Genomic DNA, 23,704 nt, shown 5'->3' on the forward strand with positions numbered 1-23,704 from the left:
CTTTTGCTTGAATAGGTAAATCATTACATTAGGGTTAGAATTCAATCGTGTTGATATCAAATTTGTTGAAATACGATAATTTGATTTAAAAATCACCATTACAGCTGAAATCTAATCGTCCATTTCTCAGACAATGTCAGTAAATCAGTATAAAAGGTATCAATATAATTACTGTCAGATAGATGCTTTAGCTGTAGCACAGATGAAACAAGGATGACAACAAAGATCCGAGAGATCTCTTCAGAGAGAAATTGCAGCAATTACGACAATGCATAGGAATTACGACAATGATACTAATTACGACAATGTCTCTGACATTATTTCTTCCTCAAATGTAACCACCATATCACCGCTCAGTTTAACTAACACACAGAATCTGACGACCACCACTCGTGTGTACGAACACATCGCTCCAGTAACACTTCTGTTCTTTTTTGGAGTTGTTGGTAACGCCATAGCTCTATTTGTTTTGTGCTATTCTGCAAGGAGTCACAAATGGCGTCCGTTCTATAGACTGGTATGTGGACTAGCTATTTCTGATGGCGGGGGAATTCTGGCATCTTATCCGTTCGCAGAGTACCGCTATATCTCCAATTTCGAGTACACCTTTCCAAAAGCTTTGTGTGATTACTTGGGCTTTGTTTTCATGTTCACACTAATGTCGTCTGCTATGATCGTCTGTTGCATGTCGTTTGACCGTTTCTATGCCATATTCTTTCCATTTCTTTATAATACTCCGTCAAAACAACGTCGAGCTTTGATCATGCTAGCGTGTGCCTGGACTTTATCGGGAGTCATCAGCTCCCTACATCTGTATGGTTTAGGTGCCAGTAAAAACTACTATCCGGGTTCCTGGTGTTTCCTTGATTTTATTGACATGTCATCAAATGCCAAAGTGATATACTCCTACATCTATGCCACTACTGGGGCGGTGGTCGTCATCTTGACTATGCTTATAAACGTGTTAGTTATTGTTTTCTTCATAAAGAATAAATTCAGTAAGACTGTTGCTAAGACCAACAGGAACGACCTTCCGGTTGTCCTCTTTCTGTTGATGATAGTGACGGTTTTTACATCCTGTTGGGCGCCTCTTGTGGTAAGAATTAATTTTTTTTTTTAATTTTCTCATACCAAAATAAATCTATTGATTTATTGTATGTTGTTTTACGTCCCATTCGAGAATTTTTCACTCTCATGTAGACGTCACCATATACCGGTGCAGGGATGGAGTAATGGTAATGTGTAATGGTAATTGACAGTAGTTAATTACAAATTTTGATGTAATTGAAAGTATTGTGTAATTGGCCAAATTTTCGATTACAGGTAATTGTAATTTAATTAATTACTTAATACATGAGAAAATGATGTAATTCACAATTTTTTTTTTAATTTTATTTTTTTTTTCATCTTAATACAAACATATTGTATTACTAAATTCATTTCTTTTTTACACACCATTCGCTCTCACTTTCTCACTCATACATATTCATTTTGGTATGTGGAAGCATACTTGTTCTTGTATTTTAACAGAATGATAGAAAGAAAAAATACATCAACAGATCGATATAAGGACACAAAAAAAAGAAGGAAAGAAAAAGTCTTACATATTGTAACAGATTATGACTTATTAACATTGTCAAATAAACATTTCCAATTTTTCTAGGTATTATTAAACTTTTGCATTTAAAATTCTGGCTTGCAATACATTTTTCAACCCTATATTTATTGTATAAGTGAAAGAGAAGTTCCAGGAAGTTTGGCAGTTTGCCTTTTTTTAGACAAGAAAAATATATTGTTTTATATACATGATCAGAAAATTTACAACTCTATTACCTTTAGACAACGGAAGTTCGCCTAATAAAATGTTAATTACATTAAAACCAATTCTTTTTGAAGTTATTTGATACATATGCATGCTAAGATCACTCCATAGTGAGGATACCTTTTCACAATTAATGAAAATATGTTGAATTGTCTCAACTCGATGTTTACAAAAAGAACAGCTATCAGATGATACAGCATTGATTTTTTTTCAAGTAATAATTAACAGGTAAAATTCTATGGAGAATTCTATATTGTATCCATTGGGTTGAAGAGTCTTTGGTAGTCTTAAAACAAACATTAAAAACATCTTGAACACAAACCTCTACACCATAATGGCTGAGCTCTAAATTCCATTTCCGTACAGAAGTAGGAATAATAATATTTGCATTTAACTGTTTGTATATAGTTTTAGTACATCTATTTTGCAAAAAAAGATTGATAATACAATGGAATATATGGAGTAGAAGATCTTTTAAATAAACCTTTGTTTACAAAAGATTTCATATATTTTGATATTGCACTCATTACACTGTTATATTGCATGATGGATACTTGAATACCAAATTTTTGCTGAAAAATGGCATGTGGTAGAAAATTTCCTTCCTCATCTAAAAAATCATCAATCAGTTTCACACCCTTTTCATACCAACTTTTTATAAACAGTGTTTTTGTACCAACCCTAATATTTGTATTGTACCACACTGGGATGCTAGGAAAAATTTTCCATGTAGAATTTACTATAACAAAAGATTTAATAACATGAAGCATAGACTTAAAAACATCTTGCCAAAAACAGTTGTTTTGGGGGATTACACATTCAGAGATAAATGCATCACCAAAATCAAGTAATTTATGAACAAAATCTGTACCATTTATAGCTTCAAAAATATCTACCCAAGGTTTATTACCTGCTATTAGCCTTTTCAGCCAAGAACATTTCAAAGACATAATAAAATTGCTAATTTCCACCATTTTTAATCCCCCATGCTGATAATCTTGAATTAAAGCAGTACGTTTAATTTTATCACATTTTGCATTCCAAATAAATTCAAAAATATCTTTGCATAATGATGAGATTATCTCCCCTTCTGGAGTAGGGAGTGATATGAACAAATGATTAATTTTTGGAATAATTAAAGATTTTACCACAGTAACTCGACCAATTGGTGTTAGGATTCTTCTTTTCCAATGTTGTAGCATGCTTTTTATTTTTGGAATCTGTATGCCATAATTTAAATTTGTAATTTTTTGTAGGTCATCTGAAAAGTTAATACCTAATAGGTTAAAAGTTGTGGAGCCCCAGTCGAGTTTCCATCTAGAATGATGAAAGACCTGAATTGAAAACTTTTTTGAGCCTATCCATATTATTTTTGTTTTAGAGTTGTTTCCTTTTAAACCAGATATCTAAGGTATCCAAGGCAGCAAACAAAGATTTAGGCGAACCATCAAGAGCAAGATGTATCATCAACGTACTGACTTATTTTATGTTCCTTGTCACTTATCATGATACCCTTTATATTTTTATTTTGCTAAATTAAGATTGCAATAATTTCAGCACAAAGAAGAAACAAATATGGTGCGACAGGGTCCCCTTGTCTACATCCTCTCTCAATGTCAATCTGATCAGATAAAAAACCCACTTTGTAACACTGAAGCCTTAAATTTTGTGTTCAGAATCTTAATCCATTCAATTATGTATTCACCAAAGCCAAAAAATTTGTAATTCACAATAACTTTTCAATTACATTCAATTACACTGGTATATAATGAATGAAAAATCAATACCTTCCCCCTCCCCAACCCACTATACACTATTCAAGAAAGCATAACTGATCTTTAGGGAAAAATATTTTGATGGTCAATATCTTACAGAAATATTCATATTTCCTCCTTTTAGTGAATTGCTGTTTTATCTCATGCACTTTTTAAAGGTTCTTTCAAAATATTCTCTCTGTGTTTCATATACAAATAAACTTAATAGTTTTGACTAGTTTTTTTATGAATACATACCAGAAAGCTTTTAAAAATGACATCAAATTTTGTAACACATTTGAATTGTGGTAAAAACATGGGTAAACATAGTATTCTTGCTAGTTAGTATATATCTATCCCTGTCACATATGCTCTAGTGGAAAGTATCTTTACTGCGGAGGAAAAACCTTTCAAATCTGATAAATATAGGTTAAGTGGGGATACTATATTTGAGAAGTTAGCTGGAGACAATTTATTTGAGAAAATTTCATGAACATCTAAAGAATGTAAATGTAGAGAAAAAAATGCTGTAACTGAATCTGATATGACTATAAAGAAATGTTCATGACTATTTATTTATAATAAGTTCATAAAATTTAATTTGTAATTTAATTAATTACATTTCAAAATCCTTGTAATGGTAATGGTAATTCAATTGAAGGTTTTGGGCAAGTAATAGTAATTTAATTAATTGCTTTCCTATGTAATTGACCCCATCCCTGTACCGGTGAAGGGCTGCAAAATTAGACCTATACTCGGCACTCTTGGCGAAGGAACAGTCAATACCTGTTTTTGTCTTAGGTTTGAAGCGGCGCGCGAACGAGTATCGAACTCCTGCCATCCTGATCACGAATCCCTACCACTAGGCTACCGTGACCGGTTATAAATCAAATGTTCCGCTGTTAAGTGCTTTTCTCTATTTATGACACGGCTTAAATCAGCTTTTTACTGTGAACTATTCATGAAATGGAAAAAAATTAATAACTGTCTTTTTATGAATAGGAGGAAACGGGGTCAATTGGTATATTTGAGAATATAGGAATTTAATAATTATGTAAGCGCTGTAAGAATTAAACAGCCCCAGTCGACTTATAAAGAATTTCACCCCAAATAATTGATAGATGTAAATTCTTTTTTAAACATTTTTTATTTATAAATACATTATTTATTGACAATAAAATTATATTTTCTGAGTATCCTATGTATTTTCAATGTATATATATATATATATATATATATATATATATATATATATATATATATATATATATATATATATATATATATATATATATATATATATATATATATATATATATATATATATATATCTTTTATATATATATTCCGTGCAATCCTCGACTTCTACACATCAAACACTATTATTCATGCAAGAAATCTATTCTGCAACCGACTTTTATTGCAGTTTAACATGTGACTGAGAAACTAAGTAACTCCAAGAAACACCCTCTAAGTCTTTATCCACGTTTCTAGTCTTTGTGAAGATTACTTTGTTAATTGAACTTATAAACAGATTTCATGTGATGTTCACTTTATGTGTTAATAATTTAATATAGGGCATTTGTCATATATGTACTTAAAACCATAATTTGTTTAACAGGTAAACATATTCCAGCACGCTACGTTCTCTATAGTTGGACAAGGTAGAACCGAGTTGATTGTTCTGCGCATGGGTGTGACTAACTCTGTAATAGATCCATGGATCTACATCCTGTTCCGGAAGGAAGCATTTGGTATGCTAATGAAATGTGTAAATAATCTTGTGGATCGTAACAGGGATTCACACAACAAGAGTAACGTACCAAAAGTAGCATCAAAAATAACAATTGTTTAGTATTTGTTGGCTACTGGTACTTTGAATACAAGGTATAATAAACGGAATCCTTAAACTGGTTTAGAACTATTTAATTGGTTGTTTATACCATTGCCTTTCCTAAAGCAGAGCTCTAATTATTTTATTTAATCATTTACGTTTTTCATGTAAAGTTTTATTTTTATCTTTCTCGTGTTTTTACAACTAGTATATTATATGGACAATTTTCTGACATATTAATCAGCATCGACATTAGTATCAGCAATGAATAGTACTTAGGGAATTTGATAGCTTTAGACCATTAATTTGATTGTTTTAAAACTGTTGAGATATAAATGTGACTTTTTGTAATAAATCGTGTTATTATTTGTATTCAAAATGTAAGTATTAGGTATTTTCCTATAGTTTATGTTGTTCCTTTTACGCAGGCACTTATGATGAATAAATTTGTGTCACGCGAGCATTTTCTTCATGTTTTGAAACAGGAGCGTATACATTACTTTTGAGAATGTTAATTCTCTCAAGAGGGTTCTGAGTTAAACTAATTGAAATTTCAGTGGGTTGGGGAAGGTAGTTCGTTCATGTGGATTTCGAGTGTTCTGAGCACGCTCTTCTTCCTACGGTTTTTTTTAAGGAAGCTCTAAACACTGCACACTAAAGAGTTCTTTTTGTAAAGTAGTTTTATTGAGTTAGAGTGATCCGTCCTTAGAAGAAAAATAGAATAAATGGGAATCTACAGTTAATGACACAATTTCTTATGGATTAAAGTATTCTTAATGTTACATGTATGTTAGACCAAGATTAAGTAATTGAATACATTATTTCCATTAATTTTTCCGATGCAAGTAAACAACAGTGATTTCTGTTCATGAATAGTCCATTGTCTTTGAACATTTTTTCTGCAGAAATAAGGCAGGCACCATATGTTGAAAATGAACTAGATACACTGAATATGTGCACCTTTATATGATATATTTTTCTCAAAGTCCAAAAAGCATTTGTCATTAGTGTTTAGAGCTTCCTTAAATTTATTTTGAGGAGGTGTGTTCTTATTTCTGTAACAACATGCATTTTTATACAAGAAAAACACAGCTATGACAAAAGAAAAAAGAAATTCGTAAATATTACATAAAGAATTTCTGTAAAAAATGCGGAAGGTGGAGATAATGAACAATGGTCCATCTCAACCCACCCACCCCACCCCACCCCCTCCGAAAAAAACAATGCAAATTTGTGAACAAGGCATACAGCACGAACCTCTGGGAACTTCAGAGGTGGAATCAGGTTCCTCGTTGGAGTTAGCATCCTCTGTCCACCTGTCACCTGCCTTGAGCTTTCTGTGTTGACTAGGGGAACAGCTTAATAAGTAGTCAAACAATAGGTGTAACATGTCAGCCAAAATACGACCCAATAAAAGGCTGTATTAACAAACAATAGGTGTAACATGTCAGCCAAAATACGACCAAATAAAAGGCTGTATTAACAAACAATAGGTGTAACATGTCAGCCAAAATACGACCCAATAAAAGGCTGTATTAACAAACAATAGGTGTAACATGTCAGCCAAAATACGACCCAATAAAAGGTTGTATTAACAAACAATAGGTGTAACATGTCAGCCAAAATACGACCCAATAAAAGGTTGTATTAACAAACAATAGGTGTAACATGACAGACAAAATACGACCCAATAAAGGTTGTATTAACAAACAATAGGTGTAACATGCCAGCCAAAATACGGCCCAATAAAAGGCTGTATTAACAAACAATAGGTGTAACATGTCAGCCAAAATACGACCCAATAAAAGGCTGTATTATCAAACAATAGGTGTAACATGCCAGCCAAAATACGACCCAATAAAAGGTTGTATTAACAAACAATAGGTGTAACATGTCAACCAAAATACGACCCAATAAAAGGTTGTATTAACAAACAATAGGTGTAACATGACAGCCAAAATATGACCCAATAAAAGGCTGTATTAACAAACAATAGGTGTAACATGTCAGCCAAAATACGACCCAATAAAAGGTTGTATTAACAAACAATAGGTGTATCATGACAGCCAAAATACGACCCAATTAAAGGTTGTATTAGCAAACAATAGGTGTAACATGTCAGACAAAAAAACGACCAAATAAAAGGTTGTATTAACAAACAATAGGTGTATCATGACAGCCAAAATACGACCCAATAAAAGGCTATATTAACAAACAATAGGTGTAACATGTCAGCCAAAATACGACCCAATAAAAGGCTGTATTAACAAACGATAGGTGTAACATGTCAGCCAAAATACGACCCAATAAAAGGTTGTATTAACAAACAATAGGTGTAACATGTCAGCCAAAATACGACCCAATAAAAGGCTGTATTAACAAACAATAGGTGTAACATGTCAGCCAAAATACGACCAAATAAAAGGCTGTATTAACAAACAATAGGTGTAACATGTCAGCCAAAATACGACCCAATAAAAGGCTGTATTAACAAACAATAGGTGTAACATGTCAGCCAAAATACGACCCAATAAAAGGTTGTATTAACAAACAATAGGTGTAACATGTCAGCCAAAATACGACCCAATAAAAGGTTGTATTAACAAACAATAGGTGTAACATGACAGACAAAATACGACCCAATAAAGGTTGTATTAACAAACAATAGGTGTAACATGCCAGCCAAAATACGGCCCAATAAAAGGCTGTATTAACAAACAATAGGTGTAACATGTCAGCCAAAATACGACCCAATAAAAGGCTGTATTATCAAACAATAGGTGTAACATGCCAGCCAAAATACGACCCAATAAAAGGTTGTATTAACAAACAATAGGTGTAACATGTCAGCCAAAATACGACCCAATAAAAGGTTGTATTAACAAACAATAGGTGTAACATGACAGACAAAATACGACCCAATAAAGGTTGTATTAACAAACAATAGGTGTAACATGCCAGCCAAAATACGGCCCAATAAAAGGCTGTATTAACAAACAATAGGTGTAACATGTCAGCCAAAATACGACCCAATAAAAGGCTGTATTATCAAACAATAGGTGTAACATGCCAGCCAAAATACGACCCAATAAAAGGTTGTATTAACAAACAATAGGTGTAACATGTCAACCAAAATACGACCCAATAAAAGGTTGTATTAACAAACAATAGGTGTAACATGACAGCCAAAATATGACCCAATAAAAGGCTGTATTAACAAACAATAGGTGTAACATGTCAGCCAAAATACGACCCAATAAAAGGTTGTATTAACAAACAATAGGTGTATCATGACAGCCAAAATACGACCCAATTAAAGGTTGTATTAGCAAACAATAGGTGTAACATGTCAGACAAAAAAACGACCAAATAAAAGGTTGTATTAACAAACAATAGGTGTATCATGACAGCCAAAATACGACCCAATAAAAGGCTATATTAACAAACAATAGGTGTAACATGTCAGCCAAAATACGACCCAATAAAAGGCTGTATTAACAAACGATAGGTGTAACATGTCAGCCAAAATACGACCCAATAAAAGGTTGTATTAACAAACAATAGGTGTAACATGTCAGCCAAAATACGACCCAATAAAAGGTTGTATTAACAAACAATAGGTGTAACATGTCAGCCAAAATACGACCCAATAAAAGGCCGTATTAACAAACAATAGGCATGTAACATGTCTGACAAAATACGACCGAATAAAAGGTTGTATGAATAAACAATGAAGTTGTAACGACCATAAAATTTCCATGTGCTAACTTTGAACGATTTTTTTTCATTCCTGTAACATCAACTTTTTTTGTCAGTAGCCTGTCTGTTTTAAAAATTGATCGTACTCAGAGCATGCTCTTGCTTGTCTATTAGGTTGGGAGACGTAAACAATACATTCAAGTGATAGTTTAATACTATCAAAATAAGGAAAGTTGACGATGGAAAATTGAAATCTCGTTTGTCATACAGTTTAGTTGGTCATTATCCTCTACAGACAGTAAATCATCCAAACATATCTTTTTACTACTGAGAAATACTTTTAATTATCCAAACGTTGCTTTACTCTGAAAATGAGGAAAATAACTCCTAAAGTTAATAGCACTTAAGTTCTTCAAGATAAGCATGTAAAGAGGGATTATATTTTTCTACTTACAATTCATTATATATTGTTTTGCTACCAGACTGGTAAATGTTCAAAGCTTTGCAATCAGTCTGATTGAAACTGTATTATCCAGAAACGATTTTCTCAGGAGAAATTTTAAGTGTTATATAACAATTGTTTCTAAGCTTTAAATTTGACTACTGAAAAGGGGCACAAACAATAGATGAAATACTGTCTCTTTAGTTTTGTTTCAGATAGTGTTCATTTCATAAGTTTGCTTTAAAAAATGATACAGGAGCTTACTGAAGCTTAAAGTAAAAACATTCAAGCTTTATATCATCTGTTACTTTATAAGAAAAAGAGAAAGAGTTTTTTACCATTTTTTTCAGAATATATAAAAATATTTTTCCTCAAATTTTCTTTTAATCATTGAAAGGGAATCTTACCTGCCGACAAGCTTTTTCCAAACGTATTTAATAACTTTCATATATTTATAAAGTGCCAAGACATGTTTATTACAAAAATATCTAGTAAGTTTTAGATTTTCTTTTGAAGTACCAAGTTAAAGTTATTGCAAAAATAATGAGTAACATAACTTTCACATTTTTTGAGGTACTAAGATACATTTATTTCTAATTAAATTCCATTTTTGTTGACGTTTCTAGTGTTTAGGAACTATGAAAAGTAATCCACTATATTCCACAAAATTTGCGTTTAACCCATTAAAAGTTTGAGGAGTTTGAGGTCCTTTTTACGAACTGATACAGGTACTTCAATACCTTTTCAATGTGTAATAAAAGTTTATCTTTGGGCCTTAACTCAAGATAAAACGGCAGATATTCCAAATAAGTCGACAAGGCTTATCGCTCGTTACACATGTGAAAACAATGTATAACGATGTATAATGATGTTTGTCTGATAGGCTTTAGAGGTGAGGACGAGAATTTTAAACATTTATTGGCTTTTCAATTTACAGTTCTTACCCAGAGATCCTTTTCTTATCCTTGTATTTAATTTGAGTTTAAGACTTCTTTGTTTTTTGAAGCAGTGTTTGCTGTTCACTACTCTAAAGGCAAGCATCAGAAATTAGTTGTGCATAACTTATTTTTATATGTACATGTCTTTAAGAACTTTTGGGAAATCTCCCTTGTATATTTCGGGGTTCAATAATTCCTATTGTAAACTTAGATGAAACGTTATGCAGAAAAGGATTTATTTTTCAGAAATGTCTTTATAAACAATATTTTGTTTGAAATGATCTGCTTCTCATTTTTTGGAAATTTTCAATGGCTTGGCCAACCCTTCAAAGAGCTGAGAATCGCAAAAGTCAAAAGGTATAATTCAAAGATGTAGCGTTAGTAGCACACATTGCACCTAATACATTATTCATGTGTCTGCCAATTTGTTTGGATCCCTTCGAGGTTAGCAAAACTGGAATGTGACAATTTTACAAATAACCCCTTAAATTTAAAAAAAAAAATATTGTTTTTGTCTAGAGTACAATCAGTTAAACCCCATAATATCAAAATACATGCATCTTCTATTTTTCTTTTCAGTTTATTTCATCAATTTTACTTGTACAACAGTTTTACAATACAGTACATTTTAGGGGGAGGATGTCAAATGGGGTCATTCATCCTCTCTGTACACAATGTTATCGTTCATAACTCACAACCGGACTGAAATAAAGGGTTTTTATCTAACGTCATACTGTCTCACAAACTCAGGGTGGGGTTTCCCTAATGTGTCCATCATTCGGCATCTCCTCATTTCTTCCGGAGCTCCTCTATCTTTTCTACTAGTTTGGCTTTGTTAGCGCCTGACATTTCATCGATCTAAAAATAAATACATAAGAGTATATTACATGAAAATGCAACATATTGCATTGATTGCTTTAAGAATTGTTGTGAATAATTTTAATGTACTTACTGCGGTTTCAATTTTACCTCTGTTTCATTAGAAGTAACATTTCGCGTCGATTGCCTTAGGCATTCTTGAAAAGACTTTATGTGTTGATTACCCTTTCTATCAAACCTTAATTAACCAGTTAACCTTTTAGTTTTACCTTTTCTCGGTCCTTAAAGAACATGATGGTAGGCATACACTCTATTCCCACTTCCTCAGCAAGTTCCTATTAATTAACATTAGATCTTCTAGAACATTTTATAGATTTATAACTGACAAATGTATTACGAGATCAGAAAATGAAACTGTTAAAACAATTAGATAACAATAAACAATAGTATAAATTATGAAAATAACGAACAGTAATCAAGCTCAAGAGTCCGTTAAAACAATACAAATTGGGAGAAGAGCAAACACGGACCTCTCAAAACATCAGATCAGGGATCAGGTGTCATAAGGAAGTAAGCATCTACTGTCGACCGGTCACAACTGTGGACAATTCAGTGTGAAAATAATGGCTCAGCAATTTGTATGAAAAACGTCAGTCAAAATTCGATACATTCTATATGCTAACAAGGTCGTTGTATCGGCCATAGAATTTGCAAAATGTTGACTTTAAACGAGACTATTGATATCCTTGCATCAACTTATTTGTCAATAGCTTTCCGCGTTTCTGAAATTGTTTGTACGTAAAACATGATATAATTTCCGTAATTGCTACACATACTTATCTTTTTAAAAGATAGATGAGCAAGCGCTGTAGCCATCATAAAACAAAGAAGTCGATATCTGAACCATTGTTTTAATTTGCAGAGTCGATTGGTTATTAATAGGAAGACACAGTAGTGCAATGGGGGAGGTATTGGGGACGGGGGGATCTCAATTCAGAATGGAGTGGGCTTCTCGTTGGTAATGGCAGAACTCATTAACTGTGCTCTAAGCATTCTGTAGTTTACTGTAATTTCAATTTGAGGTAAAAATACAATTATTTAGTACCTAGTTTATAATATCCCAGTGTGGTAGTGTTTTGTAGCAATCACATCTTCTTGGACCTTTCCGACCTGCTCGGAAAACATATCCGAGATTATTTTTCCGAGCTTCCTGGAAAGATCCGGGAAGATGGTTAAGAAAAGCAAGGTTTTTATTATAATTTTAGAAAAAAAAACTGATGCATTGTTGAATTGAACACGTTTATCATAATTTAATCATATACGTATATATGTGTTTAAGAATCTGTTTACTTACCGTATAATATACTATAAAAAGTAAACAGATTCTTACACACACGTATATAGAGTTTTGTGTTATTGTCTCTGCTATTTCTTATTATTTTAAAAAAAAATGATCTGGAATACATGTACTTGTTCACAATTTTAACCTTTGAGTACACCCATATCAATCGCTAACATCCTTACTTTTAACACTAACCCAATCATGGCAGATTGATGATTTCTAACTTAATAATATATTCCTTTTTGGGGGAAGGGAGGTTTTTGTAGATTTTGTTTGTATATCACTCCCTTTCCGTCTACACACACACACACCCTCGCACACACCCACACACACACACACACCCTTGCACAAACCCACACACACCCACACACACACCCTTGCACACACCCACACACACCCACATTAATACATCGTTCATATATAATGGATATCATCTATCGTTTCAAAATTCTGACCATTCTACGGTCTTTTAGCTTGCTGTTAGAACTTTTTTCCAACACATTCTGCTTCTAAAAAAAACATAATATATTGTGTTATCTGACGGTAACCCGTAAGATGGTGTAAAGGAAGTTATTATAATAGTTATGTTTCATAATATTTCTAGCAGAACTCTTTGACGACCCCTGATACAATAAACCATACAGCCAATATGTTGGTTCATCCTTGCAGAAATTCCTCGGGGAAGATAGCATAACTTCCAACGGATTGTTTTACAAATTACAGCAAACCCTTCCTCTGGGAAAATATGCTATATATGCATCGTTTTCCACTAGGGATGATTGCTTCATTGCAAATATTTCCCTCTTAAAAGCAACACCCACCCATCCCACCCCCAAATGATTACGATATATAGTAGACACCCCTCATTTATCTTGAAAAACTATCAGTGGGTAATGTACGTTGTAAGGTACATGTACATGCGTATGACCTTAATATTCTATTGTAAGATCAAATTTCACTGAGCTATTTCTATTTAATTCATGCTTGCAGTATTTTATTTGTGCAGAAAAGATACTATACCTTGTTTAATGTGATACATAGTGAAGAATAATAAGATGGAAATACCAAGTATAATGCATTTTAAACAATGAAAACGGTATAAAGAAAAAAATGAGAATAAAAATCTTATCAAATTGCGATAGAACGTGGAATGGCAATCCCCTTCCCTTCTCTAATTACATGCGTAAAATTAGAACCGATAACTTAAAAGCGGAAGTCTATACTTACATTAGCTTCATCTACATCCACAGAAGCAAATATTACATCCTTTTCATACTCAGGATCATTCGCCAGTTTCTGTAAAAGAAAGCAAAGGTTTCATTTTCTTATTCATTGACATTGAACTTTTTCAACCTGATACTGTATTCATTATTAGCCAACGTATTATTTGTTCAAACTTTGCCACTTTCTTTATTTGATTTAACTGGCATATTTTAATAAAGGTTCTCGTATGTATAGTTTAAATATTTGCTTTTCCGTAAAGAAACCATATATTTTCTCCCAAACCACATACTTAGTTGAACTAAATAGATTAAATTGTTCTAAAACTGTATAAAATTCTATGACTGGGCATGCAGGAAAATACAAAAAATAATGCAATGAATTTTTTTTGTAACCCGAATAATTAAGCTAAGGTTTTATATTAAGTCATTTTTTTTCTTCCGCAAAAAATGCTGCAATATTCAACTGTTTAGTACTTATAATTCATTTGAATAATCATGTAAATATATTTATACATGTATAATGATTTAACAATTTTCATGCTTTGCACTGAGTTTTATTTGACAGAATATAAATAACTTCGACTTGATTAAGATACTATAGTAAATTCCTTTGATATCAGAAATGTTCCAGTTGTGGCGTAGAGTTAAAAATATATTGAGAAGCCATCAAACATGACAATCTGTTCCCCCGATTTTCTTAGCATCTGTAGAAACAAGTATTACTTTAAACATGGGTCCTATGACTTTACACGGCCCACACCACGTGGCCCAGAAGTCGATAATGACCAGTTTCTGTCCAGCTTTACGCAACAGCTCCTCAAGTTCATCCTGTGACGTAAACGATTAAAATATCTTTAGTTTTAGGACGCATACTAGCACATTATTTTTTTCAATTAAAATAACTCTTATCTCACATAATTAACCTTGTTTGCAATCTCCATTGCAGTTGTAGCATCGTTGCTTTTGTTCAAACTATCATTATTCATTGCTTAACTAAGTATTATCAAATAAATGCACAGCTGTTTGTTGCATACTTGTTTTTAAAGTTGAATTTATACGTTTGCTGCTGGTTTAAATAAATTTTAATAAAGAATACACCATAATTGAGTGACTTTTAGTTGATACAAGAATTTGAAACCACCGACAGCAACAAAATCAATAAATTCTCAATAAGACCGATCCAGCATAAAATCATAAACATACAGTTTTTCACATAAAAATCTTAAAAGCCTTGAAATTACACCATAGATGATGAATATGAAACTTAGAAAATTATATCATGTTTTACCTGAGTGAAAATCTCCTTCATTTTGAGAGAATCTGATTCTTTGTGCGGAGTTCTGTTGCAGACGACAACGAATAGTTGCTTGGCGACTTTGTTAACTGGAAATAATCAATATTTTTACCTGTCACAATTCCCAAAATGGAAGTTTTCAATATCTACTTCCATCGTTATGTTGTGAGCTCACAAATTAATCGTGTATTGATTTTTTACATCCTTGCTTTTGATTAATAGAGTTCTAAAAACTGCAATATCGATCAACAATATCCTTTCCAAGCAGTCCTTAAACATAATTTACATCGGGGAAAGGAAGGTACTGCGGAATCATTTTAATTCGTGGGGAGTCAATGTTCGTGCAAGCAAAATTTTATTTGTTCGTGGTGACGTAATTTCGTGGATTTCTGGTTTATACGGTAGATTCAATGAATCAATGTTTACACAATAAACTATGGAATCCGGATAGGGCCATGCAGTTCACTATCGCATCATCGCACCATCGAGGTTTGAGTCGATAGTGCGATGACGATGATGCGATGGCACGACAATGCGATGACAATGATGCGGTGGTACGATGAAGCGATGACGCGATGGCACGATAGCGATGATGCAGTGGTGCGATAGCGATGATGCGATGGCGCGATAGTGATGGCGCGATGTTATATCGTGTCATCGTTATTGCTTTATCGCACTATCGTCATCGTGTCATCGCACCATCGCTCTATCGACTAGTACTTTCTATAACCGGATAACATTCCCAGCAGTCATTGCACAACATGGCGTTTGTTGACGAAAAGATTCAAGAATATTTCTTTAACGGATACGATAATAAAGAAAAATATTCCTTCTTTGAAGTAATTATGGTGTGAAAATAAGGTAGGTATTATTAATTGTCATAAGTTATGATAATGTAAGTACGTGTATAGGCTAATATTTTCTCTAAGAGTAATAAAGTTACTATACATTAAATTTATAGTCTCATTCAAAGATTGTTTATATGCGTGTTCTACTTGTATGTATATATCTGTTATTTAAGAAATAGTGATTGAAGTTAAAAGCTCCCATTTTAAGATATATTTTATGCATTATTTTTTTTTAAATAATTAAGCTGTAGACATTTGAAAAGGCGCATGACCAGACTAAATTTGAGAAGACGGAGATCATACAATGTGGATATGGCAATAAGGGCTATTCAGGTAATATTGCTTGTGTTTTATTTCATCATTCTTCTTTGATAGATTGATCAAATTTAGAAAAATCGTCAGTAACATCTACATTTTGATGATAGCTCATTATTTTTAGTTAACTCATACAAATGTTAAAAATTTCATATGATTTACATATATTCTACTCAAAGGAAGAAATGATGTTCAGTGGACAGACTCTTGGGTGTCGTTCGATGAAACGAAGACTTCTTCAGAAACATGGCATCTTTATAAGAAGGTATATTATCTTATTATGTTTAATAAACAGAATTCAGGTTTCTTGTTCAAAGTATTAATGTTATTTCTATAATTCAGCAGAATGCCAATTATACAGAATATTTGCTGACATTACTTTTATGAGCTTAAGGACATACACAACATAGTGTTGGAATTTTATTTTCTTATTCCCTTGTTGATTTAATTAAGAGTTCAATAATTGAAAAACCTTTGTACAATTTAATGATGCCTGTAAATGCCGTTACCTCCTCTGAAGCAACTGTTGAGGAAATACCAGCTAAAACTATATTTTTGTTATTTTTTTCTTTGAGAAAATACAATGATTTTCATCATTTGACATCTTTTGAAAACACCTGGTAATGTATGCTTTTTTTTGTCTTAAAACACCTGCTGAGATTCTATAATTCTAAATTAGCAATATCCTGGAAAATAGTTGGTAAGGTACATGTAAATGCAAGTTGCATATGACCTTAAGAGGCAATAATGCTTTTCTTAGTCAAAATTTGCAATTTTTATACTACTTGACATGTATTTCTAACTCAACCCTTTAGTTTCCTTTTCTTTCAGAAGATACATCTGAAATTAATCTAAACATGCTCTTGGCGTATTGGACTGGAGCTGACACATTCCCTCCACTAGGATTTCACAAAAAGCTTGAAATTAAATTTGTGGAAGACCCTGCCTGTTTGCCAGTTGCACAAACCTGCGATCTTTTGTTGGAAATATCTAGGGGAGAACCCCCTGAGGAATTTCACAGAAAAATGTAGTTGGCAATGACTTGGGGGGGGGGGGGGGTTCCATCTTGCTTAAGAAAATAACTTTATGTATTCAATGCTATATCTATGTTTTGAAAGTTTTCATTCAATTAATTTTCAAACTCAATAATGGCAGTGATAGTCATATTAAGGAATAAGAGTATTTCTTAAGGGAAAGATAATACTAAAGGACATTGATAATCATATGAGGAACATTTCTTCAGGGAAAGATAATACAAAAAGACATTGATTTTTGTATGGGAATATTAATTGATATTTGGTGTATTTGTAGTAGTAAGCATGCTTTTGAATTTTAAATTCTAGATTGTTGCATCTGTATGCCAAAAAAGTTTTTCTCAGAGCAGTTTGCTTTCCTTATATCCTCATTTTGCAATTTTCATTAATAGTTGTTCTAATGAATATGGCATGTATGGTGACCCAATAAACATAGTAATAATTTCTGTTTGTGACTTTTAATTCATACACTTAGATGATTAGTGTACAACATTTTTCATGAAAATTGAAAAAAAGTCAAGTGAAACATCAGGTGATGATTTATTCTCTAATCTTAATTTGGATTTTACAACTTTCCAACCAAGTACTTCAAAGCCTCCATGGCCTTCTCAGTGGTGTTTGGAACAGTTCTCCCACCCTCCAAAAGCAAATGATCAAAGTATGCTGCATTGTCCTCACAACATCCTGTCGAGCTTGGACTAGTAAATAATCTTTGAAACTCTAGCACGTCATGAATATCCACTGGAAATTTATAATCTACTGCACCTGTACATAAAAAAAAATGAAGTCATAATGTGTTGATACTGTTTTAAATTTGAGCACTGAAAAACAACCAAGGTATCGAAGGAGAAAGGTAAACACAGAAAAATATTCAAATAAAGTTAGTGATTAAACAAATCTTTGCTAGGAAAAATACTAAAAATTTGAGGGTGGAAAAACATCATTTCTGGTTTTCCTGGGAGACTTCCATCATCATCATAGCGTCTATGTGCTCTGATGTAATGGTTATTCCATTCTGTTTTTATTTGATCAAGTTCTTGTTGGATGATTTTCATAAAACAAAAGCGAAGGCATTCTCTAAATTGCATGCAGAAATATCATAATAGGTTATAATCGCATAAATTCTTAAAGTATAAATAAAGAATTTATTTCTCCTCTTACATGTGCTCGTTATTTGCTGATGAGAACATCCCTTGGTCTTTCATGTTTTTGAACAAGTGTATCCAGAAGGAGATGCCCATCTCTCTCAGTGTTCTCTACCAGCGTTCAATTCTCTTAAATCAAAATGTGTTTTTGAAAAACTGAAGGCTGATTTTTCAAAAGTAGGTCAAACTTCAAGGTTATTGAGTACAAATGTTGGTACTGTCACAAGGAATACAAAACTTCCCTAGGATCAACCGTTCAAAGTTATGGCCAAGGTCAAAGTTTTACAAAAGTAGATTAAACTCCAAGGTCAGTTATTATAATGTTGGTACTCAAAGACAGATTTTTTTTTTTACAAGAAATACACTTGAGAAATATGAAATCTCTAACATCAACCATTCAGAAGTTATGTCCAAAATTAAAGTTTTTTCACAAGAAGGTCGAACCCTATGGTCAAGGTCATTACGTCAAAAAATGTTGGTGCATTAAAGTCTTTGCAAATAAAAATACAGACAGATCCAAAGCTATATGGATAAAGCCCCCTAATCTTGAATCATAGGGGCGTAAAACAATCACATAAATATGTCATATATAAATTCATAATGATACAGAAACAATAATTTGTATATCAGATTATGTGCAGAGATATTTTAAATCATTAAACTGACTTCATTTTCAAATATTTGACAACAGGTTTCTTGAAAGGGGTATAGAGAGGGGTATGGGAGGGTTATCCCTCCCCTAGGTCAGAAAATTTATAATAAAAATGCATAAAGTCTGTTGCATTCTGGGGGTCATTTTTTTCAAATATATAATAAACAAATAAATAGCAAAACTTTAAACAAAAGATTGGTGTTTTCAGGGGTTGCAATTGCATCCATGCCCCCCCCCCTTAATGGCTCTGTAGTATAACTAATACTATAAAAAGAACTGTTGAACTCTATTAAATGAAACTGATGCAAATAATGAAAGTATGAAGTTTGCAAAACTTATTATTTTTAAAATTATCTGTGGTGTCAGATTACACAATGACGCCTATGAAAGATAATAATATGAAGAATTTTTTTTTTGTCTTTGAAAAGTAATAGTGAAAATAATCAGTTGATCTATTTTCCCTCAGGAAAAATGTTCAGAAAAGTAGAGAGTTTGAAAAGAAACTTAAATGAGGATTACACATACAAATTTTTAAAGTATTCAATTACTTCAGTAATTTGATCTTATATTAAGTTGGGACTTACTGAATTGACTGTGATTAGTAGACTATTCAGATTTGATCAAGTCCCTCCCCCCCCCCCCCCCCCCCCTCAATTTTCAAATCAAAGGGCAAATTACTCTAACTTCTACTGCAGGAGTGTTAACTGGAATTGGAACTCAATCCTAGGTGTGCAGATTTTAGAAGGTTATTAAACTCATCTGATTTGTTTATACAATATAAGTTACTGAATCATATTGTTATTTTAAAAAAAACTTCATATTCATACCTGGTTAGACATTGATCTTCCTTTGATTACACTCTTTTCTCCACACATGTAATCATTATGGTACCAACGGAAGGATTTTTGAATGTCCTCAATGTATATACTCTCAGTTCCAGCATCAAGTCTCACACACCTTGGAGCACCTATGTATTGGAAAACTCATACTACCATGAACTGAGACAATTATGGTTTCTTTGTTCAAGTAAATATTTTTTACAAAATAATGCATTTTATGTGTATTTATTCTGTATCAATACAAAATAATGTATTTAGAATGTTACTTTGTAGAAAATTAACTTGTGAAAATTAAACTGCATTTACAGTTTTCAGGAATATATTTATCAATGATTTGTAAAAATTATATACTCAACTATTTATTTCCTCCAGGTATTTCAAGAAATATGATGCTACAACAAAGGAGTCATTGTTTGTTCTTGCAACTTTAAGCCATAGTATTCGTCTTGAAAATCTGAAAGAATAGGAATTTGATCATTTAGATTAATAGTTAATATTGTTTTCTGATATGTAGCTACAACAGTATATAACAATCATAAATTCTATAACTTCATAAATTCTTGTAATCTTACATGACTCAAATGAACACTAAAAACTGATGCACATTAACTTACCCACACATTGCACCATGTATAGCGAAGCCAAATGGCTTCAACTTGTCGTACCCATCAACATGTGCAAGATAATTTGGTCCATTGTTTAGATACATTCTTCTTGTCAAGCAGTGACTTGCTCTTAGATCAACTCCATCAGGATCGATTATTCTCAATAAACACAACATGTTATCCCTGGAACAGTATATATATAATTAATCATCAACGATTTTAAATCTAACCATTACATTTTAACAAAAAAAATTAATTCAATGAAATTATTATAAATATCTTATTGATATAAAACTCATTATAAGCAATAGGCACATCGTTTGAATTCTGTTTATTAAGGCCAAAATAAAAAATACCTTTGTTTCCCCTAACGCGACCGACCCTCTTAAATCATGCCGACTAAAAAGTTTTTTTAATAAGATTATTAAAATATTTTTTTTTTATTGTTTATCAACTTTATAAAATACAATTTCATCAAAATCCGGGGTTTTTTTATCAGAACGGCGGCTTTTGTTTTACTCTCATTCATGTGGCCACAAAGGGTTCGTTCGTGTTATAAAACAACGGCGATGTATCAATCTTACTATATATCTTTAACTTATTAGAATCCTACACTCTTGAAAAATTTCGTGAATTAAATATACCATGACTAAGGAGTGTTAAGATGGTATTTACAAATATGTCTTTTAAAATTAATGTACGTAGTAAGCATGGCTAAGCCTGCCTAATGAGCAGATGAGGAGCCCACCTTGTGTATGCATATCAATAAGTTTCACTGCATTTCAATCGTTTCAATCTAATAAATACTTCATGTATGATTCTATTTTTACTATATAGGCCCCTAGGATTTGTAAATATGTCTTTGTATAATTATTTCATATTGATAAATATAATTCAGATGTCGTTTCTCCCTTCCTTTTATTTATGGGGTAAACTTCGTAACTATAACATTAGATATATGAAACTTTAATCATTTAAGAAATGGTTTGATTGAATTAAATATTGTTTATAAAGGTACACACTTTTCAAATAGTGTTAAAATCTTTAAAATTGGCTTATGGTACTGCTTCCTGAGACGTCCAGTGTATTTTTCTTTAGTTAGGCCTTTGAAAATAGGCTGTTTCTTTACTTTAAAACATCTTTTTAAATTGTTTGAGTCGACAACATTTGAACACCTATCTGGTGGAAGGCTCCTAATTTACAATTTTTCTTGGCACTTATGGCCATTGATCATAAAGCATCAATAAGGGATCTTTTTCGTGCCATCATCTACATGTACACTGCAACACTGCATGGACCTACGTTTTTTATGGTCTCATTTGACTGACCAGTCTCCACGTCCCACGTCGGGACCTGTGACTTACAATAAGCTCCTGAATTACGCCAAGACTCCAAACGAAACACTAGAATTACTGCGCCACGCGAGGCCCTTGACATTTTGTCTGTGTAAGCACTCAAATATGATAGTAGGTTTGAAAAAATATACTTGGGTGGCCGATGGTTGAGTATTTGCGAATCTTGTCTTTTTGTAAAAATTTGATTTCATTTAATTTACGCTGGCCTGAGATATTTCACAAGTTCAAATGAATAATATTTGTGAATTAATTTACCATACATGTTGCTTTTAAATTTCATTTGTATGATATTCGGTTTAAAAATCGGTTTCTTTTGTTCTCTCTTATTTATAAAGACACTATTCAATTTTTCAGAAAGTATTTTCAAAACTGTTGTCAGAAAAAAAAAAATAATTTACCTACCTACCTACCCAACTTGAAATTTTAGGGTCGGGTTAGGGGAAACAAAGATAATTTTAATGATGGCCTAATCATAATAAGATAATATACCTTCCTATAAAGATGCCATGTTTCTGAAGAAGTCTTCGTTTCATCGAACGACACCCAAGAGTCTGTCCACTGAACATCATTTCTTCCTTTGAGTAGAATATATGTAAATCATATGAAATTTTTAACATTTGTATGAGTTAACTAAAAAATAATGAGCTATCATCAAAATGTAGATGTTACTGACGGTTTTTCTAAATTTGATCAATCTATCAAAAAAGAAAGATGAAATAAAACACAAGCAATATTACCTGAATAGCCCTTATTGCCATATTCACATTGTATGATCTCCGTCTTCTCAAGTTAAGTCTGGTTATGTGCCTTTTCAAATGTCTACAGCTTAATTATTTAAAAAAATAATGCATAAAATATATCTTAAAATGGGAGATTTTAACTTCAATCACTATTTCTTAAATAACAGATATATACATACAAGTAGAACACGCATATAAACAATCTTTGAATGAGACTATATATTTAATGTATAGTAACTTTATTACTCTTAGAGAAAATATTAGCCTATACACGTACTTACATTATCATAACTTATGACAATTAATAATACCTACCTTATTTTCACACCATAATTACTCCAAAGAAGTAATATGATTTCTTTATTATCGTATCCGTTAAAAAAATATTCTTGAATCTTTTCGTCAACAAACGCCATGTTGTGCAATGACTGCTGGGAATGTTATCCGGTTATAGAAAGTACTAGTCGATAGAGCGATGGTGCGATGACACGATGACGATAGTGCGATAAAGCAATAACGATGACACGATATAGCATCGCGCCATCACTATCGCGCCATCGCATCATCGCTATCGTGTCATCGCGCTATCGCTTCATCGTACCACCGCATCATCGTCATCGCATTGTCGTGCCATCGCATCATCGTCATCGCGCTATCTTACCATCGCTTCATCGTTATCACACCATCGCTTCATCGTCATCGCATTATCGCGTCATCGCACTATCGACTCAAACTTCGATGGTGCGATGATGCGATAGTGAACTGCATGGCCCTATCCGGATTCCATAATAAACGTTCGTGGGGATGTAAATTCTTGGGTAAGGGTGACCCGCGAAATCCACAAACAGTAGTCTCCCACGAATAATGATGATTCCACAGTATATCAAATGCTTTGTGATTTATGCAAACTGATGCAATAAACTTCAAATAATTGGAAAATATACAGAAATAACTTAGAAATACTGAAAAACCTTCTAAAACAACTTTAAAATGTTTGGGTTTTA

The 23,704-nt window shown here is 32.5% G+C and overlaps 3 protein-coding genes across 3 annotated transcripts; 1 reads left to right on the forward strand and 2 right to left on the reverse strand.

Moving 5' to 3' along the window:
• The first annotated feature begins 268 nt into the window (after positions 1-268).
• LOC133174942 (prostaglandin E2 receptor EP4 subtype-like) lies at positions 269-5,703 on the forward strand. Its single transcript, XM_061310035.1, has 2 exons — positions 269-1,096; positions 5,198-5,703. Exons 1-2 carry the CDS (start codon positions 269-271, stop codon positions 5,429-5,431), a joined length of 1,062 nt encoding a protein of 353 aa, XP_061166019.1. The 3' UTR covers positions 5,432-5,703.
• Positions 5,704-11,050: 5,347 nt separating this feature from the next.
• LOC133175034 (thioredoxin-like) lies at positions 11,051-15,299 on the reverse strand. Its single transcript, XM_061310122.1, has 5 exons — positions 15,162-15,299; positions 14,597-14,701; positions 13,878-13,946; positions 11,578-11,643; positions 11,051-11,347 (listed from the first exon to the last, which is right to left on the reverse strand). The coding sequence occupies exons 1-5, from the start codon at positions 15,180-15,182 to the stop codon at positions 11,279-11,281; spliced, it is 330 nt and encodes a 109-aa protein (XP_061166106.1). The 5' UTR covers positions 15,183-15,299; the 3' UTR covers positions 11,051-11,278.
• Positions 15,300-20,351: 5,052 nt separating this feature from the next.
• LOC133174943 (uncharacterized) lies at positions 20,352-22,762 on the reverse strand. Its single transcript, XM_061310036.1, has 4 exons — positions 22,698-22,762; positions 22,450-22,535; positions 20,615-20,788; positions 20,352-20,454 (listed from the first exon to the last, which is right to left on the reverse strand). Exons 1-4 carry the CDS (start codon positions 22,716-22,718, stop codon positions 20,352-20,354), a joined length of 384 nt encoding a protein of 127 aa, XP_061166020.1. The 5' UTR covers positions 22,719-22,762.
• Between the last annotated feature and the right edge of the window lie 942 nt (positions 22,763-23,704).

Source organism: Saccostrea echinata, unplaced genomic scaffold (genome assembly GCF_033153115.1).
Source record: "Saccostrea echinata isolate AGI-Se365-2 ecotype Australia unplaced genomic scaffold, CSIRO_AGI_Sech_v1 ptg000060l, whole genome shotgun sequence".
Classification (NCBI taxonomy): Eukaryota; Metazoa; Mollusca; class Bivalvia; order Ostreida; family Ostreidae; genus Saccostrea; species Saccostrea echinata.